The sequence below is a fragment of the Equus caballus genome, chromosome 11, assembly GCF_041296265.1.
Source record: "Equus caballus isolate H_3958 breed thoroughbred chromosome 11, TB-T2T, whole genome shotgun sequence".
In the NCBI taxonomy this organism is placed as follows: Eukaryota; Metazoa; Chordata; class Mammalia; order Perissodactyla; family Equidae; genus Equus; species Equus caballus.
The window spans coordinates 40,410,536-40,434,291 of NC_091694.1; the positions used below are offsets into that span (position 1 = coordinate 40,410,536).

At 37.5% G+C, this 23,756-nt stretch overlaps 1 protein-coding gene across 23 annotated transcripts in view; it reads right to left on the reverse strand.

The window, feature by feature from the left end:
* Nucleotides 1-7,384: 7,384 nt before the first annotated feature.
* RHOT1 (ras homolog family member T1) overlaps nucleotides 7,385-23,756 on the reverse strand; it is a 56,685-nt gene continuing 40,313 nt past the window's right edge. For 5 of the 23 annotated variants that reach the window (XM_023651639.1, XM_070225731.1, XM_070225732.1 and 2 more), the window contains exons 17-19: nucleotides 23,582-23,701; nucleotides 22,093-22,295; nucleotides 7,385-8,488 (exon numbers count right to left, since the gene is read on the reverse strand). In XM_023651639.1, the coding sequence (XP_023507407.1) occupies nucleotides 8,371-8,488; nucleotides 22,093-22,295; nucleotides 23,582-23,701 (441 nt within the window). In that variant the 3' untranslated portion in view covers nucleotides 7,385-8,370. Of the gene's footprint in view, nucleotides 8,489-9,935; nucleotides 10,080-17,580; nucleotides 17,695-19,189; nucleotides 19,313-20,951; nucleotides 21,048-22,092; nucleotides 22,296-23,581; nucleotides 23,702-23,756 lie in introns of all 23 variants that reach the window. The other 18 variants (XM_070225727.1, XM_023651633.2, XM_070225720.1 and 15 more) reach the window with 7 other exon arrangements.

The window sequence follows — 23,756 nt, forward strand, 5'->3', positions numbered from 1 at the left end:
GACGATAACTTCCCAATTTTTGCCTTAGGCAATTATGTAGATGGTGGTGCACTCTGCTAAAATGAGAAAACTGGGAATGGGGCAGTTAGTGCTGGATATTGAGGGCTCTTTTTAAGGTGCCTCAGATATCCAAAAGGAAACAACAGGCAAACTGGGAATAGCAGTGGATTTCTGGAATGAGGTCAGGACTGGTAATACTGATGTGGGAGTCACTGGAGGATTTAAAGTCGAGGAGCTGCTAGTACTGATGAGCTCTACCTGCTGCCAAGATCTTGGTTTCTCAACACCATTCTCCAACAAAAAGGACTAAGGGTTCCTTGCAGAAATGGTTGGGTCAGGACTAGGACAGGGAAAGTACAGGATGACGCCTGGGAAATACACAAGTACACAGGCGCCTGGAACATCGCCTGGGGCCAGAAAGTAAGGAGCGCTCAGAAAATAATGGGCACATGCTGAAAGGGCACATAAGCCACACTGAAGGAACTCCCAATGCCCAAATCTGGGATAACAACAGATGAGCAACAAAATAAACAATGAAAAGAATGGATTATGACCCACAGAGTAAATATCCATGAGTCCATACTGATGTACATAAATAATTGAATCAATAAATGAGGGAAAAGGCATTGTTCTCCCTTATAGCCCAATTCCAATTAATAAATGCAGAAGAAATGATAGAAGTAGAAAATATGGCAAATACCAAAGTAATAACTATTCTGGGCAAGATCAGTAATAGTCAAAATCACGAGATACCATTTCACACTCACTAGAATGCGTACAATAAAGACAGACAGAAAACAAGTGTTGACAAACTTGTGGAGAAACTAGAACCCTCATACACTGCTGGTGAGAATGTAAAATGTTGCAGCCACTTTGGAAAACATTTTGGCACTTCCTCAAAATATCAAACAGAGTTACCAAATGATCCAGCAATCCCATTCCAGGTATATGACCCAAGGGAAGTGAAAACAAATGTGCATACAAAAACTTGTACCCAAATGTTCGTAGGAGCATTATTCATACCAGCCGAAAAGTAGAAACAATACAAATGTCCATCAACTGATGAGTAAACAAAATGTGGTCTATACATACAATCGAACATTATTCAGCTCCCCACCCAAAAAGAATGAAGTACTGATACATGCAACATGGATGAACCCTGAAAACATTATGCTCCATGAAAGAAGCCAGTCACAAAAGACCATATATTGTATGATTCCATTCATAAGAAATGTCCGGATAGGCAAATCCTATTATTATTTTTGCAACTTTAAAAATGTCTCAAATTATTTCAAAATAAAAAGCTAAACAGTGAAATCAAGGTGTTCAATGAGCTCACCTAGAGACAGAGTACAGATAAAGAGGATAAGGAAACAAGACAGAACCTTGGGGTACTCTAACATTTTAGAGGTTAGCAGAGGTCGAACAGTCAGCAAGAGATTGAGAAAGAGAAAGTAACCAGCAAGATGGGAAATTCAGCTATGCCTCCTGCCAAGCCAATAGCAGTGAGGGACATTTTGTTGGCCCCAATACCCAAGACAGCTTAATCAAGACATTTCTCAGATACATGCAGAAAAAAAATTTGCTGTCACCTATGCCTCTCCAGCTCGCCCAGTTGCAGTGGTTCAGCTCTGCTCAAGTGCAGGGGATGAGGCTGGGCCAGCAGCAGGGGCTTGCCACCTAGTGGTGCTTGCTGTGGGGACACGGACCTCCTATTCTCCTGGGGAAAGAGGAAGGTGAAATACCCACCAGAGACGAATCGCAGTGAACGTGCACAAGAATCCTAACATTCACTTCATAGAGGGGGAAACAGAACCAGAAAAGTAATGTAATTTGCATAATGAATGTGGCAAAGTCAGGATTCAAGCTTGGGTCTTAGCTCTTAAATCCACACTTTTTCACTCCTCCACCCACAATCTAGTGAATTCCCAATACCACTAAGAGATCATTTAGTTTCCGGGGTTGCTAATCAGTGTTTCCAAAAGGGCTGCAGTGACTGAATAAAGTTGCTTCTCAAGAAAGGGTTGCATAAATCAAGAATATTAAGTTGGAGAGACAAGCAGATTGACATGCGTCCCCTGGGTACTTTAAGAGAAGGCGGGCATAGCAAAGATCCGGGACTCAGTCCACTGTCAGGAAGGCACAGCCAGGCAGGATGGAGACTGGTCAGCTACCCCAAGTTAACTTCCTCAGGGGCAGGGGAAAGGGCAATTTGCTGAGACTTGCCTAGCACACCATTTCCCTCCTTAAAACCTTTGTGGGCCGGCCCAGTGGCCTAGTGATTAAGTTCACACACTCTGCTTCAGTGGCCCACGTTTGTGGGTTCAGATCCTGAGCGCAGACCTACACCACTTATAAAGCCATGCTGTGGCAGCATCCCACATACAAAATAGAGGAAGATGGGCACAAATGTTAGCTCAGGGCCACTCCTCCTCAAACAAAAAGAGGAAGACTGGCAACAGGTGTTAGCTCAGTGCCAATCCTCCTCAGCAAAAACACCCCAAAAACCTTTTAATGGAATTTGTAGAGAGGGTAAAACAGAGGGTCTCTGGACAAAGCACAGGTGAGGACAGGGGTGCCACGCTGCTAACAGGGCGATGAGGTGGACAGAGCCCGCTGAACACCAAGGCTCACTCCTGGACCCTGGCAGCCTGGCCTTGACCCTCCTGAGACCTGAAGGATGAGGAGCTGGGAGGACAGAGCTTTAGAGAGAGGGAGGATATGCAAAGCACCCAACAGAGAGTGAGCAAGGTGCCTCTCAGAACGAAAGCAGATCGCTACGACTGGAGTGTGGTTGGAGGGAGGGCTGCAGATTTGGCTGCAAAGTTCTGGAGGCAGGTCTACAGGGCCTTGCCAACCACCTTAAGGTTTGAATTTTATAAGAGGAAAGGAAAGACATTAAAGAGTTTGTTCTTTTTTGACCAAAATTATGCTTACGCATAATTTTTGTTTTAAAAAAATTAACCACTGTTAACTTAGTTATCCAAACAGATTGCGACCTCTTTGAGGGCCAAGACTGTGTATTGAACTACTTCGACCCCCCCTCCCACAATGTCTACTGCAGTGGTTCTCAAATGTGGGCATGCATCAGAACTATGGGGCGGGGGTTTGTTAACACAGATTTTGCTGGGCCCCAACCTCCAAGTTTCTGATTCAATAGGTCTGGGGTGCGGCTTGAAAACTAGTCCTTACAAGTTCCCAGGTATTGTGACTACACTTTGAGAAGAAGGGGAAAAGTAAGAGATCTGAGAGGGAATCAGGAAAAAGAATAAGTGGATGTGTGAAGACACAATCAGCCACTTATGCTCTACAGTCTACAGAAGAGGCTGGGATGGAGGGGGCTGAAATGATAGAAATCCCAAAGGCAGATTAGAGAGCTGGGATAGAGGGGGCTGAAATGACAGAAATCCTAGAGGCAGATTAGAGAAGCAGAGATAAAACGGTTAAGTTAGTAACCAAACTTTATTCTAGAAGTTTTCCCCTCTATTTAAGTCTCTGTTCCAAGGCATTTTTCCATTTATAAATAAAAAGTGAAAGGTTTTTTTTTTCAAAATTAACAATTTTGGAACAATTAAACAAAAATCATAAAGAATGCTTTTAAAAGAATAGTTATATTTTACTTCCTTCGATGATCTATATCTGAAATAAACATAACCACAGAGCCTGCATTCCTCTAAATAGACACCATCAATTACCTAGTGACAGCCACCAGAAGCGAAGGCAAAATGCCTTGGAGGAAGTGAAAGTCTTCCAGAAAATTTGCTTTGCCAACTTTAACCCTTTTTAGCAATAGAAATGTCAAACTTTTTAGTGTTTTTCCCCCCTTTTTTCCTTCTCTTTTTTCCTAAGCCAGGCTTTTAAAACTGAATGTACTGTGAATTTACCAAAGGTATAAAATCAAGTCAAGTCACTAAGGGCTGACACCTGCAGTGGCAGGAGTACTGAGCTGGAGTTAGGACACCTGGGTTCCAGTCCCAGCTCAGGTACAGACTAATAGTGTGGCTTCAGACAAGTCACTTCTACTTTTTGTGCTGTTTATGCTATGAGAGTATGCAGTTGGACAGATGACCTTTGTGGTCTATTTACGCTCTGAATTTTCACTTTAAAATCTAAAGAAATAAGAAGCATTATCACACTGTCATGGCACAAGGGGGTAGATTCTCCAGATAACTAGAGTCCAAACCAAACATTCTTGTGGGAGTCTCTCACCCTCCAGGTGTGCCAATTACACAAGTGGACAAAAACCAAAAACCAACATGGATGAAGTACCGAAAGAAGAGCTCCAGGCGAATGCTCAGAGGAAGCTGGAATTAATGTGAGCCCCAGCTTGGCCAGGGCACCATGTTCGGGTGAACACCACCATCAGTAAGAGTGGAACAAACCCAACACCTCCTGCAGGTCTGGCCTTAGTCTCCCTGCATACAAAACATGACTACAGCAGTTGTAAGTCCTTCCTAGTTATTATACTTTTTCAAATTCCAGAACAATCAGGCAAAACTTTTTAACCACTAGTAAATGCTGCTATGCATTTGCTACTGTAATTTCATCAGTTATCCCAGAGGTAGGTCAAATCCAGCCTGTTTTCGTACAGTCCGTGAACTAAGAATAGTTTCTACATTTTTAAATGGTTAAAAACATCAAATAAGAATGTTTTGTGACGTGAAAATTAAATTCACATTTCAGTGCCTACAAATAAAGTTTTATTGGAATGCAGTCATGCTCATTTGTTTACATATTGTCTACGGCTACTTTCTCACTATGATGGAGTAGCTGCAAAAGTCTCAAATATTTACTATCTGGCCCGTTACAGAAAAGTCTGTGACCCATGAGTTACACTACTGCATATATACCCATATCATTCTAATAATAAACACTTCCAAAGGCTATCTATTTATAAAAGACTCATATGTAAACTATGAATACGAAAATACTGAAAGAGAGTAAGTGTTCTTGTGGAATCCGGATTTTTAACCTATGAAGATAACACTGGCAATGCCTCCTTGTGTGCATGCATCCAACAAGCAGCTTTCAAACCCAGAGGGAAAGACAATCTCTCAATTTCACTGTCCAGCTTCTGTAACTGTCTGCACTAAAGGAGAAGATAAAATCTACAGAGCTGAACCCTATCATTGGAAAAAATCCAGCTAGGAATCAGAATGGCACTATGAAGTTCAGAAGTGTTTCCTAATGATGTCAAAATCTCACCCTCTAGTAAGGTGCCCACACTCTGAACCACAAATAACTGGGACAAATGGTCTGACAAGGGCGAGTGTGCCATGGGAGCAAGGGGACCAAGTTTCTGAACTTGGGATGCACTAGAGAAATCTGAGGTACGTAACTGCGATCCTCACAGGTCAGAGGAATCCACAGAGCAGAGGGCCAGACGAGTTAACAGACATTTGCTCTCACTGATGGAGACTTTTGATAAACACAGTTAAAAGACGAGAATCATTTGCAAGCTGAGGGGAAGTGGGTTACTGGGACTATGAATCTGGGGATCAAGGTTTTGGAAAGGTCAGCCTACCTGCCTGGAGCATTCTCATACTGTAAACATCATATAAATTTAGCATCTTGATGTATGTTTTCTCAATAACTACCTAGTCCAGAATCAGCTTCCTAAAACACATGGACTATTAAAAATTAAAGGATGATGTCAAATAAATAAATGTATCAACAAAAATTAGATCACATACTTATTTCTAAGATTTGCATATATATTTCAACAACGCTTTTATACTGACTTTTACTAAAACAAGTCAGACAAAAGGGGCATCAAAGCTAACATCAGTTGCATTCTTACGGCCTGTTCAGGAAGGATTTATGCTCTACACAGAGGTTGAGCACTTACCTTTATTTTCCCTCTGCTATTCATTATTCAGGTGCCTTCCCTCGGGTCAGAAAAGCTCTCATTTCATTCAGGACTAGCTCATCAGTATACTTCCTCTTTGGTGGCTTCCCCTGACAGGTGATGTACAGATATGCACAGATATCCAGTCCTCCTAGTTCTTCTTCCATAGGCCATTTCAGAGTGGTTACGTGCTTCCCAAACTCCTAACATAAGAGCCCACTCCTACTGTACCATTTAAAAGCTCCAACAATGCGGGACATTGCTCATTTTTCAGTCAGACATGAAAGAGAAATATGCAAATGGCAAGAAGCAAGAGACCCTTGATGTGCTAAGTAGGACTAAGTTACTACACTACGCCTTAGGCCTTCAAACCTTCCAGTGATGTTTCTTCACATGGCTGTCTCACCATTCATTAAAACATTGCAGCAAGCAGCCTCAGAATTGTCCATTTAAAAGATAATGCAATTGGGGCAAAGTGAAAGAGTTCCTTTTAATCCTCAGGTTGCTATTTTCCTCATTTTTCCTTACTACTCTTATAGCTTGCACCTTCTGAATAAATTGTAAAGCCAGAAGAAGCCTATTGCTGTATTTATTCACATATTTCCCTACATTAACTAGTCCCTAAGGTGGATGTGAAATAAAGAAAAATATCGGCATGTGCCCGTAGGTTAAAGAGGAGAAATCAGTGAGCACTCCCTCTGCTAACCAGCCTGCCTGGACTGACTGACAGTTGAGAAGGCTGCTGGGCTTGGCGAGAGAGATGTGCCAAGAGCAGGTGAGAAACAGGGCAGCTGCCAGTCTGTCTTCTTGTGAATCAGACACGTAAGCTTCAAATGAAAAGAGAGAAAATCTAAATATATAGACACACCACTTTTCACCTCTTGACAAGTTACCTTCTTTCCTCTGTTTCTCACAAACACAACAATCTATAAGGCAGATTCATTTAAAATAATATTTTCGTCTGAACAGCGAAGAACTAGGAAGGAAAGAACTTACTGTCATTAGAATCTGTATATCGACAGATTTATTTGGTAAATTGGAAAAATCTAAGAAAATAATGGCAATGAAGAGTCCCCAGATTTCTGCTTACTTATCATTTTCCTCAAATTTAGAATGAAAAAGTGGGGAGGGTGACAGGGAAGTGTGCAAGTAAATATGGCACATAACATTTTACAAGCTTATTGCTGGTAAGTTACGCTATTAGAGCTGCTCAAGGAGTACAATCTTATGAGAAAACGTCCCTCAGAACAGCAGAGGGGAAAAAGCCACGTTAAAAGAGAAAATAAACATGTAATCATTGCAGAAGCCACATTAGTTAGGTAGGTGTAGGGGAAAACAACCAGCCTGTTCTAAGAATGGACTTCCTCACAACTTTAAAATAGATTTCCTCATATATACAAATCATACTTGTCTTCTTTCCTAATGAGTACTATCTTTTTGTATAAAACATAATTTTCAAGGTAGAAAGATAGAAACCAGAGGATTTCACTCACATATGTACAGAAATATTTACTTTGTAAGACAAAAAACTCAAGATCACAGTATACAGTAGTTATTTATTTTAATACTTGAAAAGGTCGATGATGGAAAAAATAGGTTTATCATGAGAGTTTATATTGATTAGATTTATTTTACCATTTAAAAAAGTGCTGCTTCTAGGTTATCCTAGCCAGATATAGAACACTTCATGACACATGCAGCTACTGTAATGTACTATAATAAACACGGCCATTATAGACAGATTTACGCTTGGGAGGAAATTCAATAGTAGCAATGGTGACTGTTTATTTAAACTAAAAACATTGATAATATACAAATCTTTTTTCTCATTTAATTGAAAGGGCTATAAAATTCAACATACTGACCAAGGAAGCAACATAATCACTTAGGTCACGCCTCTGCTAATTGCCTTTAGTTTACTCTTTCCTTAAAGGAGAGACTCACGCTCAGCTATACAATTCTCTAGACTGCACAATGGCTTCAGGGCTGGCCTACCACAAGTGACTGAAGTTGTGTTGGTAAGCTGACACTGACTCGTTTTGTTTTTAAAAACGGAGAGAAAATGGCAAATTGTGCCTCATGTACTTAAAGAACCCAAGGATCATTCAGAGTAAATGAAATAAATAAGTGATCCATGGGTAAACACAATCTCTGCGCTGACGTAAACCTAGGAGAGTGAGCCAACTGAGCACTAACAATACCACGGAGAAACGTCTAGAGACATCATTTCTAGAACTCAGTTTGGGAGACCATGTCTTGCCTGAATATGTACATTATTTACAAAATATTCCCTTTTGGCCTCTGAAATTTAGCCATTTTAGTTTGGCTGTTAAGCTGTTTCCATATGCTAGCCAATACTGCAGTTATAACTATCATTAAAATACTCTTATGCATGAATTACAAATATTAATAAAGTAACTCTGCATGTATAAATATCTTAATATTTCTAGCAGAATTTAAAGCATTCAGAATGTACATAAAAGTATTTGTTTTTGGTAGGGTCAGTATTTTTGTATTTTTAATCATCGTTGTTTCAATAATGCTTTGTACATAGCAAAGCCCAAAACTGCAAAAACAGTAGCACCAAAACTTGCTCGAAGCCAAAACGTGGAGCTCTTGAGGTCAGCTTGTGTCACGTGCCTGTAGTCAGAAAATATAATTAATGTTTAAAACATGATTAGTATGAAAATACCAGCTATATTAACAGCCTACTTTTAGGGAAGTATTAGCACACTTGTCAGGCTAATTGCATACAGTAATGCTTACCAAAAACATTTATCAATAAAGTCACATGTACAATGCTTAGATAATCATTATCTTAAGTCAGAATGCAGACACTAATAAAGACAAATGTCTTTAAAATTAGCTACTATTTGAGAGTAAACAACATCTGAAATTTTATACATTTTCTTCACATGGGAAACGGAGAACTTAGACAAATCAACCTACCACTTTTTTAATACCACCACAGTCCTTCAAATGAGAGGTAACAGATATCTCACAATTTTGAGAGTCAATTTCATGGAACTTCATGTGCAATCTCCTGTCCCCAGGAACCGAAAGCTATCTTGTAAGCAGTTAAGCGACAAGTGACAATACTTTTCTAAGAGCAATGCTAAAATTCCACTTTGGAAACATTCAGCCCCATAAAAATTTACCAAAAAATTCCAAAGGGGGAGGGGAAGGTTTACCAATTTGCATTAATTTGGTTACTGTTGATTCAAGAAGAAAAGAAAAAAAAAAAACCAAACGCTGGTATTAGTCAGACAGACAGGCAGTGACAATGGTACCAACTAAAGGACATAATGTAACATGATGGACTGAAAGGCAGATGACATAAAAGAAGCTGTATTATGCATGACAAGAACAGGGACAGCCTGTACCACAAACTGAGTTTGTGAGCATGCTCAGTTAATAACACTGCTAAGCACCCTTGAGAGTCTCAAGTATGACAGCTTACCATGAAGAGGATAAAGCTTTAAAGCAAAGGTTGGAACGTTGTAGTCAAGCGTCACTGAAGTTTTAGTTACGTGAATACAATTGAGGAGTTGTAGAAAACTTACAGAATTAACAGCTTAGAGAGACTGTCCAGTTTAAGTTATTTTACAACTAAGTTAAACAAACAGATTTGAAACAAAAGTCAGACAGACATCATTAAAAGACCAAGACACTGCCATATGCAAAAGAGTTAAGGGCCAAGAATATAAATTGTACAAAACTACTCGCCTCAGTAATAGTCGAAAGAGTGAACAATCAGATTAGTTATCACAAAATGCAATGTGCACATCCCTAGAAACAAGTCGACAATGCAAGCCAGGGTGCTCCATGCTTACCACCACGGCAAAACCACACACGGCACTCCAGTTTCTTATCTTCCTTGGGCTATTTTTTTAAAAAATCACTCCTTACATAATTGCTATTTTACAAAGCAAAGTGATAACACAGGCTCATTCCACCTTGCGAGTTAGTTCTTCCAACAGGCAATGTTTTATTTTTTTTAAAGTTAGGGAAGGGAATACTTAAGTTTCAGTTTTTCCAGCTGGAAAAACTCCAAGAAGGCCAACCTACTGGTTGTGAGAAGTGTTACCTGGCTTCAAGAAAAAGTGGCCCATGAGATGACTCCATGAAGATGGAATCTTCTACAGAGTGGACGGCGTGCACCTGGTGGGTAATACTGCCTTCGTCGTCTGCCAACAGCATGGCACCCCACTCAGCTACCCGGGCTCTTAACCTTTATGCACATGCACACAGTTTGCAGTTCATAGCAGAGCTCACAAAAGAAGGGGACTGAAAATAACATCTCTCAATTAAATATCCCACACACAAACTGAGCTGCCACCTTATACGATGCATCTCATGCTTTCTATATTTAAAATAAATGTATTCTATAGCAAGCTTCCAAACTTAAAAAAAATCTCTCTCTATGTACTCTTTTAAGACTCACATACAGGCAAGGAAACCTAAGGCTCCTACATACATTCTCTATGCATCCCTCAGAGGCTGGTCTTGGTATATCCAAAACACTAAGAGAAGCCCTTGAAACCAATACCACAAGCAGCCCTATCAATATGTGGTGACCGTAGTATTCATTCAAAATGAGGCTAACAACTATTTGCATGAAGTTTATAGATGCTTCTAATTTCAGACTACCAAAAACTACAACACACATCTGTAAAAACTTAAGTCCGACACCCCAAACTCCTAGACTGTCATGGACCTATGATGCGAGTCTCAAAGTTTACAACACCAAGTCATTAGAGACATACAGAATTTAAAGTGAGAACACAGCCTAAAAGTGTGTAAGAGGTTTTGCCTCATCTTTGGTTTCTCTGTGATTTTCATGTGTATTCACTGACAAGATTTTTTTTAAATTTTTAACATTTATTTTTCAATTTAGGGGAAGGAGAAGGTTAGGACTAAACTAGCTGTAACCACATTAAAATCAGGCAAAACGATTTCTCATAAATATTCTTCAAGTATGGAATCTGTTTCACACAGCTCCCTCTGTTGTATTTTATTAAGTATTACCATCACGAAATAATATATTCTGACTGACTTTACTGCTTAGTTTTCTTTTGCATTTCCAGATAGTAATTATTATTTTCCCCAAGCTATAGTACAGCCTTCAATAGGCAAAACAACAGTTCCCATTTATCTAATACATGAGAAATAATATAGACACATGCTCAACATAGAGCTAGTTTAAAACTTAAGGCAACTATTAACTCATAAAATACATTTCAATGACTCCATCAACATTACAGTAGTTGTTTAAGACACTTTTAGACACGGAAAGCTACCTAGAGAACTATTTTATGTCTTCACCATGAGCATTTAAAAGCTGCACTGACCAGGCTCCATTTATAACAGAGAAAGCATCTATAAGGGACGGCTCATTTGCCCGTCCTTGGCTAAGCCACATTTGCTAATTAGCTAACTGACAACACCTGAAGAGAGAATAGTGCAATCTTAGGACCCTGTTGTCCGTAAGTATCAGGAACTAAGCAATGTTTGTCATTTCAGGTCTCAAGCAGAAGCAGAGTAACAGTTTCATAAAGCTGCTCCTGAGTTCATTTCTAAACCTCAAGCAAAAATAATTCTTCTACAGTTCAAAGTATAATTCTTTCAAAATGACTCAAAAAATATCATCTTAGAATAAATTATAATATTTTACTGCATACTTTTTTGTTCCTCTTAAAGTTTATTTTTCTGACCATTAAAAAGGTAATATATGTTCATTATAAGACGTGGAAAATAAAAGCAGGAAGGAAAAAAAATCACCTAAAGTTCTATCACCTAAGGCAACTAATTAAAATTTGGGATACTTCCTTTTAGACTTTTTCTATGTATTTCTTACATACCTGCAAACAACATGCACAGTTTATATCATTTTACATCCTTTCAAAAACTTACTATTACATAAAGGCTTTTCCATAAATTATGGAAACATCATTTTAAATAGCTGCATTCCATTTCATTCTTCCATTGGTGGCTATCTCCATTTCCTGGTGACTATAATGAAAGTGATGAATACCTTTCTTCATAGGATTTTTCTCTGTGTTTAGCATAGTTTCCTTAAGACAGACTTCTCCAAAATGAATATTACAGGGTGAAAGATGTGTGTGTAGATTTTTTTTTAATCTATTGATATACCAGAATCACCATATTTTCCCACTCTATATGGAAAGATAACTTAGTTCAGCAGTATCTCTTTTTAGAACATAAGACATAATGACTAAATACTAGAATATAACCTTAATTAAGCTTTTGAAGCTTTTTAGAACTTTTCAAGTTCCTAGGTGGAAAATTCCTGTGTGTTGGATGCTGGCTTTCCTTCTTAGGAGTGCTGAGGGCCCATATGTCAATCAGATGACAAGTGCTTCTCGACACAAGTGTGGGTGCCAACCAACATATTTGGACTTGGGTATTATTAAGGCTGCTCCTTAATAAGGCAGAGAGAAGGAAATGTTTCAAAATTCAGGCAATAAAGAGTTAAACTAAAAACTGTTCACGTGAACAGTTACACAAGGTGTATAACAGACTGACCAAAATTCCTATGAACCTTTGCACAGAATGCCTTAAAAGAAGGCATACAAGATGCTTTTGATTAACTCTGCAATTTATGGTGAAGATAAGAACAATGAACTAAAATATTTATTGGTTCAATGTATTTCACCAATAATAAGGAAATGTTACCAATCACAATACTTAGAAATATAAAATAATCAAATTCTAAAAGGCTCACTGGAATTAAACCTATTCTAGCTATTACCAAATAGGGTATTTTTAATATTGTTTTTTATGTGTCACAGGACTTTATATCTGGGGTATAAAACTATATTGCAGAGGCCTAAAAGTTTGCAAAACTTAGAATTTGAGGAAGGGGGAGAATTCAGAAAGGTCCAGACAGAAACTAACCTTGACTTCGACTGCAGACTATTATGCAGAGGAAAGAAAAGTTCAGTAGAGCATACTCAAAAAGAGCGAGACTAAGAGACTGTTGAAAGAGTAGCTCCACCCACACAGTCACTTCCCACACTTTTCAGAAATAAACTTGAATTTCCTATTTTTCATTCTTCTCCTCTCACCGTTTCATCCTTTTCAAACACAACTCAGAAGTGTACAAATGCACTAATACAGTCTTCTAATTTTATAATTCTATCTATATATGTATCTCAGGTATGAATTTTTAAGTTAACACTTTGAAACAGCTTATTTTACTGTAATGCATGTAACCTAAAGTTACAAGGGCTTATAGATATTACATATAGCTTTTTCCTATTTGCAGTTACATATCTCAAGTTGAAAACTGTACTGAGGTCACCAAAACTATAGTTAAGTTTTCTGGTTTTAAATATCTCATTTTTTAAAAAGTCTCCTGGATCTCCCTGCTTTTATTCCTCAGTGTTTCAGCCTGGTGAAGTAATTTTTTATATTTATTTCTAATAAAAATGCCATTACTCCTAATAAAAATTTTACTAATAATTCTCCTAACTGAACTAGTAGGCATATTTTAAACAGATATTTCTCAAAATGGGCAAAGAAATCAAAATACAGTGTCCAAAAAAGATGAACTGTCACACAAATCATAAGAAAGCTGTTAACTGAGCATGCCTAACTAGTAGCATGATTTGGAAAAGGACACAGGTGCACATCAATGTCAAGAAATGCTTCACCAAACATTAGAAGATCAAAATTTCTAGATGATCGTAGCTACATGGGAAACACATAATATCTACATGTTAACTACTGATACTTAAAGATCTGAATAGGCAAACTTCACCTTGTCATGTCCTTTAATATACTAATATACTAACCAAATGGCAAAAATTTTTCAATTATAAGCAGCAGCAGCTTACTTAATGAGAATCTATAACACAAGCTCTTATATAATTTTAAACGTATGACTATGTATCCAAATTCAAAGAAAAGCCTTGTAAGGACCTTCATATAAGAGAACATAGCAGTTTCATATGAAATTAAAACACGGGACAGACTTCCGCGGATACAATATTTTACTATAACACAGTATCAGAATCTCTATAACATTAAGATTTCTAGGAACCTATCCTCTTCATAAGGCGATCCTATGAAAAGGCAGTTCATTTAGGTGTGATGATAGTAAAATCCTTTCTTCAAAAAAAGGGCTCCTATATTAAGTAACATGATTTTAAACTATGTAAAGGAGCAGCTTAGGTGATCATTAAAGCACTACGGGCAAAGGAAGTAAGTCATTAATGAATGGCTTAAAATAAATGTCACATACATCCAATTTTAAAAATACGTTTAAAAACACAATGGGTATGATGACTGTCCATCACCTTTGGGTCTCTGCAAACACTCAGTGTGAACTATGCACATGCTTGCCAAAGTAAAATGCGGCTACCAAACTTAAGAAGTAACATGAACAAATAGTTTATATGGTTAATGCAAATAATACAAATGGGATGAAAGAAATCCTAAAACTAAAATACGCATCAAAGAAAATCACACCAAAATAATAAATTATAAAATAAACATCCAGATTAAATTATAGGTTAGGAGAAGTGGGAGGATTATACACAGAAACCTAGCTGGGAAAAGGATGGAGAGGAGTTAAAAAAATGACTAAGCGGCACAGACAAACAAATGAAAATGAACACCTAAAGGAGGAGACAAATTAAATTTCACAGCACACTACAGTATAGCGACATCCTCATGCAAAGTAGGAGTATTCTAAGGTCAGAATAATAAATACTTAGTAAACCAAAATCCTGGGTAGTTCAAACCAACAATCAAGCTCACTCCTACATAATCATTTTAACACTTTCAGATTAAAAAGTATTTACATATTAAAAAAGTTATTTTCCCCAGCAACATGATTTACACTATTTGAAATAAAACATTGCCAAAGATTAAAATCATCTGACCACGTTAATCATCTTCCAAATGTATTTAATTCAAATAATTCCAGTTATTCAGAAATTATTCTCAAGAAGAACATAAACCTATCCAGATCTGAAAGGTTAAGCGATAATTACCAAAGAACAAAAAGCTACATGTCAGATACAGAGTTTCTCTCTCACATGTTGAAATCAATATACATTCAATTAAATTGGAAAGAAAAAAAATTTTATTACTGCTTTCTACCTAAACTATGTAGTGTCAGTAAATATGCTCAAAAAAAGGGACAATCTTTTCTGGTGAAAGACAGATAGCTAGGGAAAAAAGGAAAATTTCAGGAATGAATCTGCTGTAACTGCCTAAGTATAACTTAATTAATTAGGCTTAAATTTTCTCATGATCAGGTTATAGCACTTCCTTTTTTAGCACAAGGGACTACAGTAGTTGAAAATATAACCAAAGGTTAAAGAAAAATCTTTAACAACAACACATTTAGAAAGATACTTAAAGGGAGGTCCATATCTTCCTCATCTTCACTATTTTGCCCCAGCTCACAGCAGGATCCTATCTAAAGCAGGTACTTAAATTAAGTATTTGAGTGAATAAATCAAAAGGGGGGGGGAGAGGTAAAGGGAGAATGTGGTCTCAAACATGTATTATCTCTGGAAGTAGTTTCTAATTCAGTGACAAAAATGTTTACAAGCACACAAAAACAATGTGCTAATTTGAGACCAACATGTGTGCACCAATATTTGTCTATTAATATCCTTGCAGATATTTAATAAAATGTTTTGCTTAAATAAAAATTTTAAAACTGCTGTTTTAACAAACAGTTCTAAATCGAGAATTAAATAAGTTCTAAGTCACTAGGCATGACAGATTTCTAAAACCAAAGACTTCAGAGCTAGTGTTGAGTGAGAATTCTCCCCACTGAATTACAGTGAAAATTTCTTAAACGCCTCTTAATCAATCAATCCTTTTTCTGCTTACATAACAGCAAGATATCCCCAGCATGGCAAACCAAAGGTCCAACCACCAAAGGCTGCCAAGCCCGAAAAACAGGAGGGAAAGGTAGTTCCAGCCTTATCCAGCCACTCCATAACTTTTTCAAATTTTTCAGGAGAAAGGAGTAAAATTGGAGGGGCAAAGGGTCTCAGAGACATTTTCATTGCTTAGGTATACTTTTTTTTTCTTCATTTTCACAACTCTACACTATATCTAAAGACGGAGGTTGCAAACTGGTGGCCTGTAAACACGCTTTGTTTGTTCTGATTAGTACTTTAAAATTTAATTGCCATTACTCAAATATCAGGAAATTTCACATAAAAATCCTGATTTCTAGCGTCTCATAGAATCAGAAGATGTGGTAACACCAGGCCTGGACAACAACGAATGGCCAAAGCCGAGTTGTGGCTGCGTCTTTCGGGCAGGGCCTATCATAGTCCCCACCTCCCTTACTTCTTATCGTTAGCCACCTTCATTCATTTACACTATTCATTCAGACCTGGCAGGCACGTAAGTTTTGGGCCTCCACTCCACCCACCTTATCTACATCCTTTTGTAAACCAGAAGAAACTTCAATACAGAACTCCTAAATTTCTACTGTACTTCTACAAAATAAATTATTGAAATACTCCCAGGGATCAGGAAGGAGTCCTTTGACAGGTACACTAGTTTCCCTCCTCTGTTTCATTCTTTCCATTCTTGATTACCAGATGTCAGTGATGCATGCTGACATTACGATTACATTACTTCTAGCTTATAAATGGATATGACAAAATGTACTGATTTCGAGGATCACTGTACAGAGTAATTCACTATGAGCAAGCTCATCCATTAATGCACACCCAACCTATTTCATTGGGAAGCTGACTAAATCAACCCAAGAATAAAATTATCAAAGATGCAGACAATGAATCAATCTGCAATTATGGACAATTAAGAGCTTCTAGAATAAATTAAATAGTTCATGATCAGCAATTACTAGGAGCCAAGGTGGGTTCACCAAGAATAAGACATCAAATAGATACCACTTCCTCATTAGGTAAAATTACTACATTAGCACATCAGAGGAATGTGGTAATAATTATATATTGATTTCAAAAAAGCCCTCCATGAAATCTCTTGTAAGATAACAAGGTAAAATATGGGCTGGATAATAAAATATTCTTAATTGACAGAATAATCTTTCCCCAAGAATCCTGAACCCGTGTCACCGGGAAAAGGGTTCTCCAGTGGAGAAGAGTAGGGCTTCCTCACTTTAGTTCTCTCTCTCTCCAATCTCTGAGTGTTTAATATTATTTTTTATCAATAACTTGAAAGATACAGAAGACAGATCTACCAAATTTGCAAATAACACAATGCTGAGAGAGAGAGATAATGGGACAAATGACAGAAATAATGTTTGAAATGACTGAGCTAGAACAAATGGATCAAAAAGAAGAATATGACATTTAATAGAGATACATACGTATCTGCATTTAGATTCAGAGAGTCAACTAAAAATGTTAAATACACAATTAGAGAGGAAGGGACACTGCCTTAATAGCACTTCATATGAAAAAATTTGATTTCAATTAACCCCAAGATTAATATACATCAACAGTGGGAGGGGGCTGCTGAAAAGTTAATTCATACAGTAGACAGGTGCCGTCCTAACTGTGGAACATGACTGCCCACCGTTCCAGGCTAGTCAGACCACACTTGGAGCACTGTTCTACATTCTCAGTGGCACCTTTTAAGAGGTACTCTGAAAACCTACGGGGCTTTCAGATGAGGACAACCAGGAATGATGAGGTCACTAAACCATCTAATTTAAGAAAAGGCTGGAAGAAATGGGGATGTTCTACCTGGAGAAGAGAAAATTAGGGGAGACATGATGGCCGTCTTCAAATGTCTGAAGGATTGCTATGTTGAAGAGGGAGTAGAATAGTCGTGTGTTGTTCTAAAGGGCAGGACTAAAACTAAAGGAGAGAAAGTTACAGGGAAATCATTTTAGTTAAAAAAAATAATGAAAAGCAAAGCAGAAGCAAAACCCCTCTCCAACGAGGAAAGCTATCAGCAGATACAGAGCACTCTCTCAGAAGAGCTTGAGGAAGGCAATCGAACGGGAGGTCAGGCCAGATGAATTCGAGAATCTCTTCCAACTCTACCATTTCCGACACCAGAGCTCCTGAGTGTTGTTTGGTTTGAACTAGCCTTACATTTTCTCAGACAGTTGTCATGAGAGAATCTGCCTGTGTCACACTACTTTATAAGATGCCATTCAAAGGACAGAGGCAGAGCTGTACAACCAAATGAGCGTGGTGATCCCCTCAAAGCAGTCACCTGAGATGGCTGCATTCTTATTCCAGAGCTGCTAGTGCTCAAAACGTCACTGAAACTCTTTTAGAATGCCTTCAAAGTCAGTTTCTGACTCATGGACGACAGAGTCTCATTGTTTCATAGCCACGTCTGCTATACTGCTGGTGGATACAAACGACTCTACTCAGGTGGTATAGTCGGAGCCTAGCCCTCAGTGAGAGTCCAATGGTAAACCAAATAACCGACCCATTTCTAATCAAAACCTATTTAGCTTGATCATCTGTCTTAATCAAGCCTAGCTCCCAATGACATCTGAATGAGTTTAAAAAACTAATTTATCCTTAGACACATAAAAATTTGACATCAGGTACAAATTAATATTACATAAGTTCTTAAATGCTCACAAAATGTAAAATCAATTTGAACAAAGGTAGCATGACCAGAATAAAAATATAACCTTCCAAGCTCACTGCTTTGAGGGGATATATACCTCCTATTTCTCTGTTTTTCTTTCTTTTTGAAAAACATATTATTTTCTAGGCATATTTCATGTTTTGGCTCAATCATAAAGACCTCAAAAACTAGGACTACAGATCTTTTTTCTTTTCCATATTCCTTTGAATCTTTAAAGTTGCTTATTATCCTCATTTCCAGAAACTAGTTTCTTTCAAATAAACATTCCAGGTCCTTATAATAGAGAATGTTTTCAAACCTAAGATACTGTTCACATTGGTATGGTTTTAATTAGCTGTATTATGTGAATGTCAGCTGAGTATACCATAACATTTGGGATCAACATTTCTTTTCCTTACTACCAAAGTCCTAATTTGGTTTTATGAGTCTCAGCCAAAAGATTTTAATCTCCCTACACATATTATCCTCTAATACGAAAGATACCTTAACTCCTTTAATGAAAAAAAAAAAATCCAAAAGCTTATTTCATAGTCCCCTAAATATACCTATTAATTTAAAAACATTATTAAGGATGATTCCCAAACTAAACATTGTCACCACAGTGAGAATTTTAGTGGAAGTTAGTTGGGCATCAGTCAGCTTGTTGTCTTTGTAGTGAGTATCTGTATAATAAACAGTTATCCACTTTTTTCTTTTGTATTTTAACAGAATGCCTGGTACCCAGTAAATAAAGTTAAGAACCTGTTAAGAACTGCAGTGAAGATTTTGTTCTTTACAGATTGCAGCAAGTCTGAGTTGAGGAAGTTCTGACAGATGCAAAATGTACACCTGTTGCAGGTGCACATACAGCGTAACCGGGCATGGCTGCGAAAACACACAGAAGGACAGGAGTTGAGTTCTTACTTACAAATATGGCACAAGTCAGGGTGTGCCAACTTAAAAAAATAAAAGATTTAGGCATAAGCAACACTAAGGAAAAGGATAGTGTGGGGCATGCTAAAGTTGTGCAGAATTCCACATTTACTAGAAACAAACAGCAATAGCTCCCTCCTCCCTCCCTACAGAAAATCTAAGGAAAATTAGCTAATACTTTTGCTATTTTGGAGGGGGGATGGAATTACTAATATAAAAGTGGAATTTCAGTGGAATAAATATGCACAGCAATAGATGGCACCCTCATCTAAATTAATGAAAAGAAAAACTGAGTAAGCCATAGCACCCACCAAAGGACAAGGTTTGCTAGCATTTAAATCATCATTCCCTCTTCCTCCTCCTCCCTCAGCATACACACATGCCTGAAAACCAGGAAGGAGAAGAGTGACAAATACACAAAAGAGTCAAAAGACGAGTATACTCAACCCTGAGAAGATATGAACATCGTGTTTAATTCATTAAGCACCCTGGCTCCCAAAGGAAAACAAAGTGCTTCAGAAATTTCCACTTGAATAAATTATGGGGTTAATTTCATCTGCTATTATAACACAGCAGCCAAGTATGATAGTATGAAACTCTGGGTAAGGATGCAAAAATCAACAATGGATCCAATTGATAGTAGACAGGAAATTTAGGGAGGCTTTCTGACTCCTTTCTGGTTGAGCGGAGTTGCACTAAGTTGGTACAGGCACACGGGCAACCCACTTCACCTCCACCCTAACAAACAAAGTAGGGGTCTCCAATGACTGCTCAGTGGTCAGAACCACTCAGACATACAAAGCCATCACACCACCCCTGAAGGGGTACTGGCGCAGAACCCATTCAGAAGAGCGCCACCTGATGAATCAATGCCATCACTTCCTGTAACACCTGAACATTTTTTAGAGGCTTCTCAGTCAAAGGACTGGCCCAATCTGACTTGGCTTAGCTTGTGAGATCTGATGAGACCACAGCGCACAGTGGCACGGTTGTGGAGATTAGCAGCATCCCAATAATGCCTAATCCCAACATGAAGAAAAACAAGAATTAATTTTTTAAAAATACTCTTATTGGCTTAAGACATTCCTTTTTAAAACTTGACTTGTGATGATGAACATTTCACTGCTACTAAATCACTGCCAGCTGTCATACTGGAATCCATCTGCTATTTTATAAATTGAATCTGACTCTTCAACATAGACAGGCTCCACCCACCAAAAAGGAGGGATGCAAAGTATGCTTAGCAACAGGGAGATGCTTCATGAGAAGTCGTTTGGGATTAACCATATAAACAAGTGTTCATGTATGTACATTTATTATATACACACACACACATACACACACACAAATTGCAGTAAAATGTTTTAAAGATGCAGATCTAAAAACACTGCTGCAGTTATTGACAAGATCAAAATAGTGCACTTACATAGTAAAAATAGACACCATAATATACAGTTAGGCAGTAAGCCTGACCAAGCAGTGCGTTTCTGGATAGTTACTAAATGTTAATTATGGCAAGAAAGGAGATTTGGTCATCTATAAGAAAACGTCAGCAAAATCCCACAGAAGCCATAAAGAAAAAGTAACTTACAAAGCAGTTTTTAGAAAGACCCAGATTTTTCTCAAATTCTCTATTCTATCAGTGTGGCCCATGTCTCGGGAGAGTCTGTCTCTGTATTGATCCTCTCTGTAGATAACATACATGAGAGTTTTAAAGCAACAGTAAAACATAAATCAGGTTTTGCTTATCTTATAGTAATAGGAATGACTTGTCTTCCGATACAAACAGTTTCAAGAGTGTGCTGCATTTTTTAAGAAATATTAGTTAATGGAATAGCAGTCAAGTTAACCCTGATTTGAAAAATCTGTACAAATTAACAGCTTTCTGAAAAACCTGTCAGTTTACAGCAATGTATGATCATTACCCTAATTTATACTGTAATTTTCATAAGAAAAATAATTTAGAGACTAATATAATAATAAATAAACTATAAAGTTCTGAGAAACGCACTGCCTGAAAAACTACCTTGTTACAAAACAGAATTTATACAAACACAGTACTCGAGGAGAACGCCATTAAGAACCATGCAATTTTAAGGCAGTTAGTAAATCAGGAAGACGACCACAGTTACGTGCTTGTGCATATGCATGGATAGATATACAATAAATGTACATAAAAGTTGTGGCTCAAAACACAATGTAAAACATTTATATAGTAGAATTCCAATTACGACTGCTTTTTACAGCACTTAAAGACAGTTTATCCTAAACTCAAACATACCAATAATCTAAACATAAATTCCTAAAAGATTTTAGAATCCCTCATATACTCAAGATCAATTAATCAACAGGAAAATATAAAAGTGAACTTTTTTTCATATGGAACGCCTTGTAAGCACAAAGCAACATGATGCTAACCCCATTTTATTGAAGTGAGACTATCTTTTTTAACGTTGAATGGGAGGCTGAGTTTTACTGTACTATCCTATTAAGATAGTTACAGCCTCATCAAAAATATATAAATATTATCAGAAGCACTGTTTATATAACTTTATTATGGCACCCAAACCAAACTTGCAGTTACTCATAAATTTGTACCTTCTCATTACAAAGTGTCTTTCTGTTGCTGAACAACTTCTATGTGACATAGAGTCCACCCGCATGGCTAAGAATGGCATGCAATGTTATTATGAACCATGCAACATGAAAATGACGGCAGAGTAAGTACTTACGGGTACATGGCCATTGTTGTCAATTTAACAAAGATATCTTTACTGGGTGCATCAGCAGTATTGCAAGTAAAGGCTTGTGGTGGAGGCATTTTGTGTTTCCTGCAGAAATCAGCAGGTGAAATACTATATTCTTGTTTAACTTCATGCAGGTCTGACTTTGCAGCTATGATTAAGCAAGGTATTCTGCTGTCCATAAAGTGTTGCTATGGAATAAAAAATGAAACAACAATCTGATAAGTTCAAAAATGACTAAATTTAATTAAATGTGCACTAAACATTTTCTCTAGATAGGCAAAGCATCAACAACTTCAAAGAGAAAGTGAACTAAGAGGCAAAGACTGGAAGAGGTCCAGGTCAGTCTCCTAAGACCAGGACCACTTTTCTAATGCTGGTAACAATACAAACCTATGACAATTCTTCAGATTACTAGAATTTGAAAAAAAATGTGTTTTTATAACAAAGACAATATTTTGAAATAAAAAGAAATCCACTTAAACTTCTCTATCCTAAAGCACACTATTTTCATACTACCTCCAGTCTTCAAGTACATGCATTTATATATATATATATATATATATATATATATATATATATATATATACTTATATAGTTGTAGCCATGCTCGACACTACCATTTAAAAATATAATACTGACTCTTTCATGTTTTCAGAATTCCAATCATTACTGTTAGGGGGTACAGCTCAGTGGTAGAGCATTTGACTGCAAAATCATTACTTTTAATTGCTGGCTAATATTCCACTGGATTATTTTATCTTAATTTGGTAAATCATCCTCCTATTCTTACACATTTGGATTATTTCCAGTTTTTTGCTATTAAAAATAATGCTAGATGGGCTGGCCCAGCGGTGTAGCAGTTAAGTCTGCACACTCTACTTTGTCAGCCTGGGGTTTGCCAGTTCAGATCCCGGGCACAGACCTACGCACCGCTTATCAAGCCATGCTGTGGCAAGCATCCCACATGAAAAATAAAGGAAGATAGGCAGAGATGTTAGCTCAGGGCTAATCCTCCTCAAAAAACAAACAAAAAATGCTAGAATAAATTGCTTTGTACATATAATTTTTTTACTCCTATTGAATCTTGTTGATAATCTCAAAGTGACTGATAAATTTTCAAGCCTCTAGTTTCTTCCCTTGCTCTGGCTATTATTATCCTTGGTGTAACTGGCAATGTATAATCCATGAACATTCGTAACAGCCAAGAAGACCTTCCATTAATGCAGAGGTTCTTAACCAGGAATGTACATGAGAGTCACATGTGGAAAAAAATGCTTTTAAAAATACAGACGCCTGGGACTCTACCCTCCCAGAATGAAACTAGAACCTTCAGGGACAGGACACAGATGCACCTACTTTTAAAAAGTTCCACAAGTGATTGTCTTGCATTTCCCTGGTTAGAAAACACCACATTACAATTCCATTAAACTCCATATAAAGTTAAACTTAGTTATAGACCAAAAGAGCAACAAACCTTAAAAATCCTGGCACAGTATTCAAAGGATTTGGGGTTACTGACGTCATATACCAGGCACACAACATCACAAATGATCTCAGCCTCAGTTAAAAATTCCGATTCTGAGATATCATGCAACTTGTGCAAAGAAAAAGATAATGAGAAACATAAGTATCATAACATTGATGTATAA